The sequence below is a fragment of the Fusarium solani genome (assembly GCF_023522795.1).
Source record: "Fusarium solani strain SB1 chromosome Unknown bctg00000006, whole genome shotgun sequence".
Classification (NCBI taxonomy): Eukaryota; Fungi; Ascomycota; class Sordariomycetes; order Hypocreales; family Nectriaceae; genus Fusarium; species Fusarium solani.
Window position 1 is genome coordinate 2,673,024 of NW_027072151.1, and position 15,518 is coordinate 2,688,541.

Sequence of the window (15,518 nt, forward strand, 5' to 3'; positions counted from 1 at the left end):
AGAGCTACGGGCGGTTCCAGCACCGAGAGCCCGATTCCACAGAGGCCCTAGGGAAGTTTCCGGGCCTTCCACAGCAGGGGGCGCAGCCAATCCCAGCGTCCATCATCCCACGGCCCTCGCCCAGTGACGGTACCCTTGCTTATCTGGGGGAAGGACAGACAGCAAAGACGGGAGGCAAAGCGCGAAACCTACAACCTCCAACTCTTTGCTTCTTGATTGTCGATCTTTTTTTCTGTTGTCACGTCTCTTTTTTGTGTACATTTATTGCGGCAGCTACACCTTGACGAGCGAACGAACGAAACACATACTCAATTCCGCGGGGAGAAGATGCGCACGCGATACCTCGCTGCTGCCCCCCTTCCCCGACAATGACGCACGCCAGGGACAATGGCTCCCCGAACCCTCACGGCGAGGACCGCGGTCTACTGGCAGCCGGCCACGACTTTGACGACGACGAATACTTTGGCGTGGGCGACGACGATGCCTTGAGCAGCGGCAGCGGGAGCGCGGACCTGGCCAAGGGCGGCTCCGGCAAGGCCGAGGACGCCAACGGAGGACAAACACCCCGGACGCCGGGCCGCGTGCGCTTCGACTTGACACCCGAGATTGTCCCCGTCAGCAACGGCGATGCATTCGGCGGACATGGGCCGCGGGGCTCGGAGGATGATGCATACTTTGATATGGAGGAGGCGGCGAGCCCTGCGCGGGCGCATCGCATGCCACTCCTGACGGGCATTGAGGCGCCGAGCGTAACCGTCGCCAACTCGATGGGCGACCCCGGGGAGCTTGCAGAACATGAGATGAACCGACCAAAGTCGGGTCTCAAGTCGGCTTTCATGAACATGGCCAACTCCATCATCGGCGCCGGTATCATCGGCCAGCCATATGCAGTGCGCCAGGCCGGTCTGGTGGGCGGCATCCTGCTACTGGTCGGCTTGACGGTGGTGGTCGACTGGACCATCTGCCTCATCGTCATCAACAGCAAGCTCAGCGGGACGAGCCACTTCCAGGGGACGGTCGAGCACTGCTTCGGGCAGCCGGGGCTGATCGCCATCAGCGTTGCGCAGTGGGTTTTCGCCTTTGGCGGCATGGTGGCGTACGGTGTCATTGTGGGAGACACGATCCCCCACGTGCTCAAGGCCATCTGGCCAGATCTGCCGAGCGTCCCCGTGCTGGGCCTGCTGGCGAACCGGCAGGTCGCTATAACGGTGTTTGTGCTGGGCATTGGATACCCGTTGACGTTGTATCGGGATATTTCCAAGGTGAGAACAAAAAAAGGGGGAGGGTTTCCCAGGAGGGTGTCGGACGTGCTGCTTCTCTCCCGTGCGATGCTTTTATAAGGAACGGACTAATGGCTTCTGAATAGCTGGCAAAGGCGAGCACGTTTGCACTCGTCGGCATGTTGGTCATTGTCGTCACTGTGCTCATTCAGGGTGTATTGACGCCCGCGTCGGAGCGAGGGTCATTCAGCCCTTCGCTTCTCCTCTTCAACGGTGGCTTCTTTCAAGCAATTGGTGTTATTTCATTTGGTAAGTCGTGTCGTTTCTACCCCTGAACTTAGATCTGGGGATACAGGGACGCATATTGATGGATGTAGCATTTGTCTGTCACCACAACTCATTACTCATTTACGGGTCTCTCAAGACCCCTACCATCGACAACTTTTCCCGAGTTACTCACTACTCTACTGGAGTGTCGATGCTTTCTGCCTTGTCCTTGCACTGGGCGGCTTCCTCACATTTGGCGATAAGACGCTGGGCAATGTTCTCAACAACTTCCCTGCAGACAGCACCATGGTCAACGTGGCGCGTCTCTGCTTCGGCCTCAACATGCTCACCACGCTACCCCTCGAGGCGTTTGTGTGCCGTGAGGTGATGCTGACCTACTTTTTCCCGGACGAGCCCTTCAACATGAACCGGCATCTGCTGTTCAGCACGAGTCTCGTGGTAGCGGCGCTGGTGCTGAGCTTGGTGACATGTGATTTGGGTGCCGTGTTTGAGCTGGTGGGCGCAACGAGCGCAGTAGCCATGGCATATATCCTACCACCCATGTGCTACATCAAGCTGACGACGCGGAGCTGGCGGACATACATGGCATATGCAGTCGTGGTATTCGGCGTCGTCGTCATGGTCATCAGCGTGCTCCAGGCGGTGCAGAAGATGATAAGCAGTAAGTCTCCCTACTCAACTGATATCCGAGATCCCTCGGGACCTGTCGGACCTCTAAGCATGTGTTCCTTGAATGATGAACTGACTTTTTTGCCTGCCAGACAAGGACGGACCGGCGGTGTGCGCATAACGGCCGACGCGACTCGGAATGTCGGATGGAAAGGTTATTGGCTTCAAGGCCAGGGAAGCATTACTTGGCCTCACATGTATGGGCATAAACATAACGAAAACAGAGCATATAGACTCCCCCATTCGCCGGGGAGAGAGGTGTACGATTAATATACAGAACAAGGGGGGGCTGCTAAGCCCGAGCACGATTTCGAGACGCGCAAGGGGAACCTTGACTGGGGACATCATTGGACTGTGGAGAGAGGGGCTTGCTGTCATGTACAAAAGGCGGAATTGGGTATTGGGAAACATGTGTATGTAAGTAGATGGACGGGGGGCAAGTCTTTTTTGTCTGATCGACGACGGGAGAGAACCAGGTACACCCGCGCGTGTTTTAAGAGATCCACATGGACGGGTTTGTATACGCAAGTATTACTATTACTATAAGGGACTGCAGCAAGAAAAAAGAGAGGGCGTGTGGCGTGTTTGTTCAACAAGCGTTTGCTCGTTTTGGGAAGATCGTGAAGCATTGATCTCTCCATGACCACCTATTCAGCGCTAAACATGGAAGATGGACCAGATAGTTCTAGAACATGATCTGTTTCTGTCTCTGCCCTAGCCCCCGCTTGCCACTATTCATCACAACCTCATGAATCCTTTTTTAATGACTTTTTTGCATCTTATTTCTTCAATAACGGGATGCTCGTCTCTCGCTTCAAGATCAAGTTTCACCGCCCAGACCATCATGACATGTTGCTCACACGATATACTTGGGAACCCCCCACCCCGCTCCAAGTACATCCATCAGAGGCTCTGTGACAGTTCCGCGGGCACTGGTTTCTCCTCCCCTTCTTGTTGAGGCTATCCGAGAAGTTTGAAAGCCTTGCATACCAGGCCCACAATCTAGGACGAATAACCAAGCTGCCTTGTCGGAAAGTGAGCTGAGCCCGCTCATCACACACCCCATATCGAAGGAGGGGGGTCACCCGACGGCGACAACGAATCGCACGCGGGGGTAAAACAAAACGAGAGCCCGCTAGAGGAGGAGGAGGACGGGACTTTTTGTGACCCCGCTCACGTAACGTAAATCTCGTGTGCCTTTTTTGTATGATGATCCAGAGTGTGAACTTGTACATATATTACCACCTCCTCCTCCTCCTCTGTGACTCCTCTTCTCTAGACTTCTTCTCAGTACACTCTCAACTCCTTCTTTATCTGCCTCCCTCAAAGTAACTTTGTACACTTTCTCATCCATCTCAGACAAGATGCAGCCCGTCAACTACAGCCACAGCTCTTGCCCCTCTTGCAGCGCTGCCATCGAGGGCTCCGGCAAGACCTGCTCCAGCTGCGGCGCTGTACGTCTCTCCTCTCCCCTCTCTTCCCATCTCACACTCATGCTGACACTCTCTCTAGCACTGCCCCGTCTAAGCACGCAACACAAATTACAACCCTTTTTTGACGAGAACCATGATGGGAGCAGGAGTTGATTCAAACACGGGGTCTATACAAAACCCCTAGAAATAAATATCCAAATACATGGGGAGGCAATGAATGTGAACGGAGGGGGTCGCTTTTCTTTACTTTACAGCACCACTCCTTTTTAAACTTATTCTGGGCGGGAAATCTTCATTATGAAACGCTCCCTTCGTTTTCAGACTCGACTCAGTCCTTAGATGAGAGATTTCAAGGTTGATCAAGAATGAATCAAACACACTTCCACTTCCGTGAATGAATGCCCCTCGGTTCCCGCGCTTGACTCACTGCCGGACCTGGAGCTAGGCAGCTCCTGACTAACGCCCGCACCTGTGGGTGACCAACCTCTGCGTGGTGATTGATGGGATTACATCACCTGTATCACCAGTGCCGAAACAGGCACGGCGTCATCAGAGGGGAGCACGGGGGAGGTGTGAGTGGGATGGACCACATGACCGGCCGCTGGCACGTGGATAGTCCAAGAGATAAGCCTTGTCTGTAGATCGAGCTATCTATCTGCAGTGGGACATGGCCAAGAGCATATGAGTAGAGCCAGTCAAACGCACGAGATAAAGCACAAGAGGTGATATGAAGAGTAACAGAAAGAAACAAAAGCAGTGGACGACTCCTTAGCATCATGTAAAGCTCAAGTCATAGGAAGAACAGCAGTCAAGCAATACGGGGCCAAAGACGACACGGCCATCAAATAAAACAGACAGACTCAATGAGGTACGTCACATGAAACAAGTTGCGACAAAAACAATGATTAAACAGGCAGGCCCTACGCAATAGATGTCCCATCTCCATGATCTAAATAACGGTCTCGAGGCTTCAAGAGAAAAAATGAAAAATTTATGACCTGGCCCGACAAGGTTCCCCCAGCCGGACCCCAATTCCATACACACAAACGCTCTCGCCGTCACCGGCCCACGGAGCCTCCCATGGCCTCCCCAACCATCTTGACCATCCATCACCCATCAGCTTCCGCCGACAGGTCAAGGACCCCAGAGTCGGGGGCGGGAGTCACTCCTCATCCTTCTCCTCGGCAGCCCCAGCAAGAAAAAGACATCTGGCCCACCTCCCCCATACGCAATACGCAGATACATAAAACAAAGGTCCCGCTCGCCTGCCATGGTGATAAGAAAAAAGACGAGGTATCTGTCGGTATAGCAACCTCCCGCAGCTGCTGCAACTTCAGGAGGTCCAAGAAATCATGGGCTCCGCCGACAAGAAAACCATCAATCCAGCGAGAAAGGTCGGCGCGTAGGCCGATGGACCAGACAAGAGCGAGACGATATCAAACTCCAGATTCCGAGAAAACCGATGCATGTCGACAGCCGTCGCCTTCTTGGCTGTCGCGAACCCGTATCATCCGAACTGCCGGGGCCAAGTTGAGGGTGAACTGGAACGACGATGGATTACAACGCAGGGTCGAGCCGCAGCACGTGTGCCTGCGCTCCGCTCAGAGGGGCTTCGCGCCGTCCTCTACAGAACAAGACACTTCTTGTGGCTCTTGCCGCCCTTGCTGCGGGACAGCAGGGCAGCCCGGGTGGCGTGCTCAAACACCTCACGGACACCCTCGTTGGTCTTGGCCGAGCACTCGAGGTACTTGTAAGCAGAGATCTTCTTACGGATCTCCTCACCCTATCAAGTTGTTAGCATGGTACTTGGTGATGCAAGGAGGAATGCCTGTCTTGGTCGGGTGAAGCCGGACAGCGGCATTCCTTGGGTTGGGGTCGTACCTCTTCGGGAGAAACGGGCTTCTGGCTGGTCTTGCGAAGCTCCTCGATCGTCTTCTGATCGTATCGGAGATCCTTCTTGCAGCCGACGAGGATGATGGGGAGACCCTGGCAGAAGTGCAGAACCTCGGAGATCCACTGTTAAAGAGCACGTGTCAGCAAGGCTGTGCCGATCGAGCGGGCTATCAGCTCTGGGCGAGGCTGAGCATCAACCAACCTTCTCCTGAACGTTGTCGAGGGAATCGGGGGAGTCGACGGCGAAGCAGATCAGGATAACATGAGAGTCGGGGTAGGACAGGGGTCGAAGACGGTCGTAATCCTCCTGGCCAGCAGTATCCCATAGGGCGAGCTCGACGTGCTTTCCGTCGACCTCAACATCGGCCACGTAGTTCTCGAAGACGGTGGGGACGTAGACCTGAAGGATGCATCGTTAGCATGAGCATTGATGATGTTGATGACTTGTATTGATGATCGAAACGAGGCTCGGCCGCGAATGGGTCGTCGTTGTGGAGCCGAGCGATAGGACGGAGCATGGTGAAGGCATCGTTGCCGTTGAGCCAATGCTTACCTCGGGGAAAGTGCCCTTGGAGAAGACACTGCAAAAGGGGTTAGCATCAGTCTGGTGGTCTGTGAAGGCGATGGTGATGGTGATGTTGATGGATATGGCGACAGGGGACACGGAGACCACCGATGGTCATCACGATGCTGATGGCGCCAACAGCATGAGGCCATCCCCAAGCATTCAGGCACAAGATAGCCAGCAGCAGCTGGGATCTCCTGCCGTGGGCGCTTGGCCTGGCTGCAGCATCGGCGACCATCGACAGCACGATGGATGGATGATAGGGCAACGGAAGGAGGTTGGCAAACTCACATCAACAAACAGGTTTTACCGCAGGCACCATCGCCGACGATGACGAGCTTTCGGCGAATCTCAGCCATGACGTTTGCTGTTAGGTTGTGATGAAGTTTAATAAAATATGAGAAGAAAACGGTGGTGCTGGCGTGGATGCGAGCTTGAGCTTCGGGCGATGTTGTAGAAGGTGAGTTTCGCGGAGAGCGGCGGCTGCGGGTCGATGGGGATGGAGAAGGAGGAGAGTTGGACGCGGAAAGAGGACGTCAGAAGGGGGTTTGGGTTTTGGCCTGGGTTTTTTTTTGGTTGGTAGGTAAGGTAGCGGCGGGTGGGAGAGCGAGAGCGAGGGAAGAAAAAGAGCAGAGAGGGAAGGGAAATGTTAAGGCAGCGCCAGGCAGGCAGGCAAGGAGGACAGATAGGACACCTAAGGACAGCCAAGAGTGGACGGGACGGGGACGAGAGGTACCTCTGGCGCACGGGTGGGAAGCTCTAGCGGCCAGGTACCTGCTGTCTAGAGGGAGGGAGGTCAGGGTAGCTGAGCTGGGCCGGGCGTCGTGCTGGGGTTGGCGAGTGGACGGTACAAGGTTGTTGGGACGAGGGCGTCTATGATTCGCACTGTGTTTTCAGGCTGGGATGGGCCGTCCAAGTGGCTCAGGCGATTGGCAGTGAGAGGGCAATGTGCAATCGACGGTCGGTGATGTGCAATGGCAGCTGGGCGTGACGAAATGACGGTCCGGGGAGTTTTGGTCCTTTAAACACGGGAGGAACTAGCTTAGGACGCCTGTTTCGAGAATGGCCTGTTGGGCTTGGACTTGGAATCCAATCCTGTTTACTCTTAGGTAGCGCCGCGCGACGAAGGAGGCTGATGCTGATGCCGTGCGGTGCAGTGCAGCGCAGTGCTGATGGTGTTTGTTACTGCTGATAATGGAATGGATGCACCCAGGGAGGTGGTCGGCCGGTGTCCTTCACCAATGGAGCTTCCGCTGCACTCAGAGCTCTCTCGCAGTAGCGAAATGGGGCGGCGGCAGATGAGCTGCGTCAACGCTTTGTTGTTTGGTCCTCTGTTGCTGGGGCTGCAGCAGTTGCTGGGGCCTGGACTGGGCACTCTTTGATGATGGATGGGTGGTGTTTCCCCTGGACAGGCCGGGCTGGGCAGACGGAAAAAGCAAGGCTAGAAGAGGTACTCTTTTGCGGGCGTCAACACACAATCGGTACCTTTGATCCGGTCAGGTTGGTAGATCCTGAGGCAGCCAACGGCGTGGCCCTGGCGTCGGCTGGTGGGTGGCAACAACCGCTAAGACCGTCCCCTATTCAGCGACCGGTTAGTGGAGTCGCTCCCCAGTGCGTCGACAGTGCGAGGGTATCGTCACAAGCCTCTATTTCCCAGCCAGGAGGGGGAAACTCACAATGGAACTGGCCCAGTTTATTTCTGACCGACACGGGAGCCCTCCGCGAAACTTTCAGTGGGATGGAGCTGTTGTTTGGCGCCTTGACGCGGCCTGTTGTTGTGCTGTGCTGTGCTATGCTGTGCTGTGCTCTGCAGGGCGGGCATGCACGTCTTTCTCGAGCGGACAATGCCGGTGATTATTACCGGATAATGACGAGATGAGATGGCAGATCCGGCTGAATGAATGAACCACAAAGGATATGAAGGGTGATGGTTGATGGGGTTGGCTGTTTGATCGGTTTGATTGAGGGATTGTTGATTACACGGCAGCTTTGCTTTGATGGCCTCTGTTTCCACGCCCAATCTGTCGCCATCTTTCACGCTCTTATATTACGGGAACAAAGGTCCTTGGTGCATTCTGGATGACTCTGCAGGAGCCCTTCACGACCTACAGCAGGTTGGAACAGGCAGCTCTCGGCAAAGGCGTCGAGGACATCAACATCATGGCACGCCATTCGCATGAGCCTTCACGCTCTTCTCCGTCTGCACACGTTCTCCCGTCAGACGCGGCCTGACGTGCGCGAGCCAGTCCTTGGCCCACCAAACAGAGTCCTGTCGCCGCCGCCGCTTGCTGCGTCCTTCTACCGCCGATGCCACCTTGAGAGGGAGGCTCCATCCATAGCCCCGGGGCTGAAACCGTGGCTCAGCCTGTGTCATTCGGGCAGCACGACACTAAGAGAATCAGCCTCGGGCTGCATCATCACATTTGCTTCCACTGGCCTGTAGGCCATGGCATCGGAAACGGGATCCCGACCTCCCTGGATGGGATCTGGCCTTGGGGAGATTTCCAACTGGGATCCGGCGGCTATGCCAACGGCTCTTGTTGTCGTCATGCCCCCAAGGGGAAATGGCCGGCGTTTGATGTTGATGACCCTGCGCTGGCCTCCTTGCCTTTCATCATGCTTGGAGAATGAATCGAGAGGCATGTTCGCTTGCATGTCTTTACCTCCCTGCTGCTGACCGGTATCCTCCTTTGCTGATTGACTGTCCATATCCAGCTCCTCCGTACCGAGCAACCACTGACAAGACTGCAGAAGCTTACGTAGCGCCATCTCGACAAAAGGCTTTGGGCGAAGTGACGCTGGCACAAGCTTCTCAGCCCTGGTCCGTCATGCAATGCACGGCGGAGTCGCCTGTGCCATCCCGTCCCCGCTCCCCAAGGCCTGGGGCCAACCAGATTCTACGGGAGGACCAGCCAGAGAGCTCGCGACGGGGAGAAAAGTCCTACGGTACCCAAGAGTCTAGGACTCGTCCCCCGCCTCATCTTTGAAGGCGTCAGGGTCCTTGTTGACCTATCGGTACCGTGAGCTGGCCATGGGTGAAAGATACGGTCTGGGCCTCACACGCGAGCCTCCTCTGGCGGAGGTTTGATCTACGTATCTCATTGTCCTGGGTTGGCGCTTCAACTGAAGCGTGATAGCTGAGCACGCGTGCGGCCCCTGTCTCAACATCGTGACCCAAGTCCTCCCTGGAACGGAGGACTGTGCCGAAAGAACAGCGGCTCTGATTGTGTCATGTGAATCCTTCATCCCTTCTCAACTTGCAGCCATCGGAGTTGTCTGACGACCTACCTATCTGATATCGGAAATTCGGAAGTGGATGCTCTTTACGCGTATCCCGGAGGACAATGTTTACCCCTTCTGACGACGACGCGGTGATGCTTCATTCGAAACCACGGTATCTACTGCATAGTGTTTCATTGAACCATGGAAGCCCCCCTGTGTCCTGCAAAAGAGTCAAGTTTAGAGTGCAGACTTGAAACTTGGTGCGTATTGATGCATGCCATGTTAGGACAATGGAAGTGAGCCTTGCTTCAACTAGTCCTGGAGGACCGAGAACCACCAGTCATGAATAAGTCAAGTTGCCCCGTCTGTATGGGTGGTCTCATATCGCCGAAATGAGGGCAACTTCTAACTTCAACGACATGAGGGTATCACGACCTCAATACGAAGTACAGTGTCCAATACAGTGCAAACAGATACCCCGCACTCGCGCTACCGCGGCTAATTCCGTTCTCACGATTGAGAATTTCCACCTCGATCGTCCACTCCACAACGAATTCATCGTCACGCCCAAGCGACAACTCGGCGCCCGCAGCTCATTCCCGCCCAATGGGTTGCTAGAGCTTGTGAATCCCCTCAATCGACCCTCACAGCTCGTTCCCCCGACTTCTCCGCCATGCAGAAGCTCGCCAAGCGAGTCGCCCAGGCCCAGCGCCAGGCCGGCCGCCGTGCGCAAAAAGCTGCCAAAACCGAACAGACCAACTACAAGCTTCGAAACCAGCAGGCCTTCCGAGGTGCCGTTTCTGAGGTCCGACAGAATCTTAAAGATGCCCGCCGGGCCCGAAAGGAGGATTGGGAGCTGGGCCCTCTTGCCCCGAAGCGTGATCTGGGATTCAATCAGTATGGCATGTTCTCCGAGAGTGTACGAACGGATTGGTCCAACTACGGCTTCTACACACCACGGCCCGAAGTTCTGGAGAAGCGATGTGCTTGGGCTGGAGGACTGAAGCAGCTCAACCTGGCTGTGTCTGATCGAGTGGTCATTATGGATGGACCGGACAAGGGCAAGATTGATCGTATTAAGGCGATCAACTTTCAGTCGGGATCTGTTACCCTTGAGACTCACCACCGGGTAAGAAATGACGGTCCATTGTCAAGGTTGCTGGGACTAATTGGGTCAACAGGCAATCAGTGCTGGCATGTTTGGCAACGATAGCCGGTCTCAACCTATGCCTATCTCGATCGGTTCGATCCGCCTCGTTTACCCCATCACCAACTCCGAGACTGGAATCACCAGGGACGTTGTTATCAACCAGCTCAAGGCAGTTCCTCCGAACATGAAGTCACCCAACATGACACTTGACCGATGGGAGCATGGAAAGAAATGGGACCGACTCGTTCCTGGAATCAACGTTGTTATTCCCTGGCCTGCAGTGGAGGCGCCAGAGTATGAGACACACGCCAGCGACACTCCTCGTGAGGCTGCTGAGAACCGATCTTTCTACTACAACCTTCTCTCCGCCCCCATGCCCGAAACCGTCATCGACGAGCTACGAAACAAGTTCTCCAAGTTCCGAACACGCCACGAGGAGTGGTACGTCCAGCAGAAGGAGTACGAGGCAAATGCCGAAAAGGCACGAGAGGATTCCATTCTGTCCATGCAGACTCCCCTCCAGGAGTACCACGCCCAACAGCGCGAGCTGCGTGCCGCCCAGGGCGAGCCCGAGCTCAGCGACGAGATGCTGGAGAAGCTGGGTGCCATCCTTGCCGAAAGGAAGGAGGCTGCTCTCGAGAAGGCTGGTGTGTCCGAAGTGGTGGCGGATTCTTCGATACCTCCTACAAAGACAACACCTCCAGCTCAATAAATGTTTTGGATATGGGATTCGAGGCGAAGATGACGGGGAAGATGTACCAGGGATGGTACCACGTGTACTTATATGATATGTGTGTAACAATGTACATCACGAAGCGCAAGATAGACGCATTTCCTGTCCACTATCATGGCTTTCCTAACGAATTGATTATGCTCGACGACTTCACCTCCTGGGCACATGCTTGATGAACACTCTCTATGGCATAAGGATTGCAACTCGCAGTCTTTAAGGCTCGTTCCATTTCTTGGTCATTTCTTGCCCCCGTTTTGAATTAGTGTCGGTCTTCTCTCTCGCAGTTGAGTGGGTTACGGGAGTTGACGAAATTGGCCCATCACTTTGGCTGTTCCAATGAGGATTCCTTGGCAACGTGTAACCAGTGGCGCGGTGTGACAAGGCGGCTCTTAATATGAAAGGACCATTTCACTATCTTATAACCCAAGTGTCTCTTGTTATTTGGAGTTTAGGTCGTAAACTTGCCATGTTTTGCGTTCATGCTCTTAGAAGACACCAAATCAACCCCCTTTAGTGACCAGTGCGAAGAGGACCCAAGTTTTTCATTTGAAATTATCACAAAGTTTGAGGAAGAATTTTAATAAGATGCTAGAATTATGCTTTGAGTATTTCCCATATTAAACTCTTAGTTTGATCATAATTAGTTGATGGGGTTAACCCTTTGTGTCGTCTCCTGACATGGCTTCCGCTGGATGCGAGTGGAACAACTCACGGAATAGTTGATCAAGAAATAATGATATTATGGGAAATATGTTTACCGGCTCCATTGGATTAAAGCTGAATTGATCAGCAAGGGCTATGGTAGGAATAGCTGGGCGCGATGCGATGAATGAGGTCGGCAAGGCCAGGGCAAGCGGCAAGACATGGGAGCGAAGTAGATACAAAAGAATGTGGTTTAAGTTACAGATAGTAGGATATTGACCAAGCTACCACCCTCTTGCGGTAGAGTACAACACTATGCTACATATGTCCTCCGTGTGGAGTGGTTCTCGAAACCTCACCCGATTAGGCAGAGGAACTCGAACCTCTCTTTCTACCTAGTATATATAGAATACCACGGGATGGCATAAAAGCCTCGTTTGGTTTTTCTCAAGGTCTTTAGAGCTTTGCTCTTGGCTCCTTGGGGTTGATGTCGGAGATTTGACCATCGTTCGGTTGGGCGTCCTGAGCGGCGGCCCCCTGAAAGAGGCGATCTTGGACCGAAGAGGTATCGTGGATGAAACGTAGGAGCATCGAAGCGTCGACATCGGACCTAAAAAGCTTAGTTGTTGGAGGAATTCTTTGTGCGGAAGGCTGTTATCTCACTGAGGCTTACCCGCCTCCGCGGTGTAAGTGAAAGTTGTGTTGGACGACATGGTAGAACGTCGAGCTGAAGGAGAGACAATCGTGGGCTTGAATTTTCAAATGATAAAGAGAGCGCGAAAAGGACCGCTTATGGTAAATAAGATTAGGGAAGAGAGTGTCATGAAGTATGAAGTCTGTTGGACGAGGCAGGTGTCTGGGCTTTGAGCTCAAGGAGCGCCATGCTTGAGATGGAAACAAGGCATCATCATCTGGGGGAACTTGACATCTTTATGGGCAAAACAATTCTACTTTGAGGCCTTCCTGAGCAGGCCGCATAATCACAAGCCAAAGTGTTCGGTGAGTGCCTGAACAGCCTCGTTCCTGACTGTCCGGGCGACTTTGACCCAACTACACGAAACGAATCCCACGACGGAGGACTCCCATACCAGGCAGACCAATCATTGCGAAGCGGCAGCCCGTTCTAGAAGATGGCGACGAGGTGTGGTAGGGCTGCCGCAAGGGAATGGAGATGCAAATTGTTCCCAAAGAAAACAGCGGTAACAAGTCGGTTGACGATGATTCGTAGCGTAGTATTTGGGGATGTGGGTGTCCGACTGACAATCCAGAAACGGTAACCCCCTCTACGATTGCTTGGTAACTTGTGCCAACCCCCACGTTGGAGGTTGTGTCTTGCGGCCCTATAAGCCAACTGGGCAAGCCACCCTCCCATTTAGGCCTCGCGAATGTCTGGCAGGTCGAGAGAAGCGGTGAACAATGCACGGAGGGCAGAATTCTATACAATTGGACCCGAGATGTCCGGTTGGTGTGCCTGCTGTCAGGCTGTGCTTCAGCTTGACGAGGCTCTGAGAGAACTTCTCTCACCGGGAAGCCTCATCAAGTAGCGGTGATGGCTGAAAAGGCTGGAAGGCCTCACGAGTGTGTTGGCTCTGGCATGCTGCAGAGGATTTAAATCTCACTGCTTTCGATCTAATTTGCAATCGTGGAAATAGCGGTCTGGGAAGGTTGTTGAAACGACTGGATTCATGATATCCAGCTCTTAGGTTGAGCAACCACACAAGTCGATCCCCTGCTGGCACTTTGGGCAAATTTTGTGTAAGTCACCACCTCATCCTTCCAAGTCTAGTGTGTTGGCTTGCGCAGGTCGAATGAAGAATAGCCCATTCGCCCGAGAAGATGCACTTCCCAGACTCTCAAAGCGTCATGGCTACGTTGGTGTCTGGCGGCGAGACCAGGCTGAGCGAGGGTGGGAGTGCGGCTGCCCCAACTCGTCGTAGTTCTTTTTCTGTGCCTTGGATGTTTCAAAGGCCTGCAGGATCGAGACAGCCACATGGAGTATGGACGAACCGGGGGTGAATATCCGTCAAGTTGGGAGCTTCTGAGACTCAAAGTGCAGTCCGGTGATAAGCGCAAGAGGCCATACATGCCGGCTGTCGGTTATTCAAGGCCGACAATGCTTGGATCGAGCAAAGAGAGTAAGTAGGCACGCGGGTTGAGAAACAAATGAGACACTAAAGTGCCGGGCAACTCCTTTTGACGACTTCTCTATTATATCATTGTAAATTATGCAAGTCGCTTCCTTATGCCTTTGCTATTCTTGGTTTACTAGAATAGCTATCCTTAGTGGAGAAAAAGGTCACAATCTGTCTATTCGTCGTCCCTTTCTTGACCCGTGTGCAGGGCGGGTGCTCCCGTCCAGTTACGCAGGGAGTTATAGGGACACCCAGGCTTCCCCTTCCGCACCCCATGACTGCCCTTTAAGAATGAGTTTCTGAAACATGAACTGTGCTTACCGTTATCCCTCTCGGGAGCTGTTGCCAAGGTCCGCAGACGGGTCGCCTCGAGACTTGCCGATGGGTTACACAGCCGCGGCTAAGTGTAAGTAAGGCCGATCCAGCATAGCCCAGCGCCGTAGTGCTATTGTTGACGCCTTTGACGTCTCATGGGGTGTAGATAGTTATGCTCATTGTGGAAGGTGTGTCCTGGATGTACGGGGCTCAGTTTTTCCTGTCGCTGGACTTCTGGGCGAGGATGAGTTGGTGGCCAAGGGAACTCCAGGGTCAAGGTGAGCGTGTTGCCCTCCATTCCTTGCCATTGCGGTGTAACCAATGCCGACAAGATATCCTTCAAGTCTTCTCAAATCACTGGCATCTTCTTTCTGGTAGCTGGCGTAGAACTGGTCGGAGACAGGGGCTGTTCGAACTAGCCCAGGTGCAGATCTCGTCGTGACGAGCGTCTCGCTGGCTATTTTGCCAGCAGCAGTAGTTGAATGAAGTGATTGAACTGGTAGCAGCTGCGGATGATCGATCCGTATTCAAATCTGAGGCGCTCGTTGCGGTGTTGAGGGTCTCGATGTCTGCAATGCTGGCATTGGTGGTGGGCTCAGGGGCACTCGAACCGGTAGTCACTATAGTTAACGCTGCAGTCCTACTAGACCCAAAGATAATGAGGGCAGTTTTAATTGTAGTAGTCAGTCAGCTTAGCTATCGCTGTGAGAATCACGCCGTGGTTGAGGAGTTGGGCCTGCATGCACTAGCACTCGCTCCAGAAAGTGACGAGAGAGCCGCCAAGATAATGGCCAAGGCGATTTGCCTTGTTGAACCATTGTAGAGCATGTTCTGGGGCAATGACTGCGAGTGCGTAATGACAGATGAAGGTAGCTCGGAAGTTCTACACGAGAGTGTTGGTTACCTATGTGCTCAGGGGCCTCAGTTCCTGTCCTTTGTGGTCACAACCTGGAATAGTTGCGCTTAGTCAAGGGTTCCACAGATAGTCCAGGGGTATCTTTTTTGAACTGATCCGAACCATCGTCTGCTTGCTCTGACGGTCCGAAATGGCAGATCGCTAAGAGATTGTGACGACATTGCAACTGGGCCTCTTGTCTTAGGGGAGAGGGGGCCGGCCGGGGGCTATAGGCCGTTTGTGAACGACAGACTTTCACATACGACCATACCCACTGGAGAACTCGGGATCCCGTCCGCTCTCCCATAGATAAGCCAGTGAGGGGCGGATTAGTAGTTGGGTCGGTGACGACCAGCGAATC

The 15,518-nt window shown here is 53.9% G+C and overlaps 5 protein-coding genes across 5 annotated transcripts; 2 read left to right on the plus strand and 3 right to left on the minus strand.

Annotated features, from left to right (window-relative positions):
• Positions 1–368: 368 nt before the first annotated feature.
• Positions 369–2,298, plus strand: MRS44_010547 (uncharacterized protein; the record flags this gene model as incomplete). Its single annotated transcript, XM_065620155.1, has 4 exons — positions 369–1,262; positions 1,367–1,529; positions 1,645–2,169; positions 2,270–2,298. 4 exons carry the CDS (start codon positions 369–371, stop codon positions 2,296–2,298), a joined length of 1,611 nt encoding a protein of 536 aa, XP_065476344.1.
• Positions 2,299–5,234: 2,936 nt separating this feature from the next.
• MRS44_010548 (uncharacterized protein) lies at positions 5,235–6,427 on the minus strand (the record flags this gene model as incomplete). The annotated part of the gene is made up of 5 exons (XM_046278831.1): positions 5,235–5,393; positions 5,492–5,626; positions 5,706–5,903; positions 6,057–6,084; positions 6,360–6,427. 5 exons carry the CDS (start codon positions 6,425–6,427, stop codon positions 5,235–5,237), a joined length of 588 nt encoding a protein of 195 aa, XP_046128415.1.
• A 2,011-nt stretch (positions 6,428–8,438) lies between these two features.
• MRS44_010549 (uncharacterized protein) lies at positions 8,439–8,837 on the minus strand (the record flags this gene model as incomplete). Its single annotated transcript, XM_065620156.1, has 1 exon — positions 8,439–8,837. One exon carries the CDS (start codon positions 8,835–8,837, stop codon positions 8,439–8,441), a length of 399 nt encoding a protein of 132 aa, XP_065476345.1.
• Positions 8,838–9,963: 1,126 nt separating this feature from the next.
• On the plus strand, positions 9,964–11,152 carry MRS44_010550 (uncharacterized protein; the record flags this gene model as incomplete). Its single annotated transcript, XM_046277164.2, has 2 exons — positions 9,964–10,419; positions 10,472–11,152. 2 exons carry the CDS (start codon positions 9,964–9,966, stop codon positions 11,150–11,152), a joined length of 1,137 nt encoding a protein of 378 aa, XP_046128414.1.
• Positions 11,153–12,271: 1,119 nt separating this feature from the next.
• MRS44_010551 (uncharacterized protein) lies at positions 12,272–12,528 on the minus strand (the record flags this gene model as incomplete). Its single annotated transcript, XM_065620157.1, has 2 exons — positions 12,272–12,425; positions 12,479–12,528. 2 exons carry the CDS (start codon positions 12,526–12,528, stop codon positions 12,272–12,274), a joined length of 204 nt encoding a protein of 67 aa, XP_065476346.1.
• Positions 12,529–15,518: the final 2,990 nt, after the last annotated feature.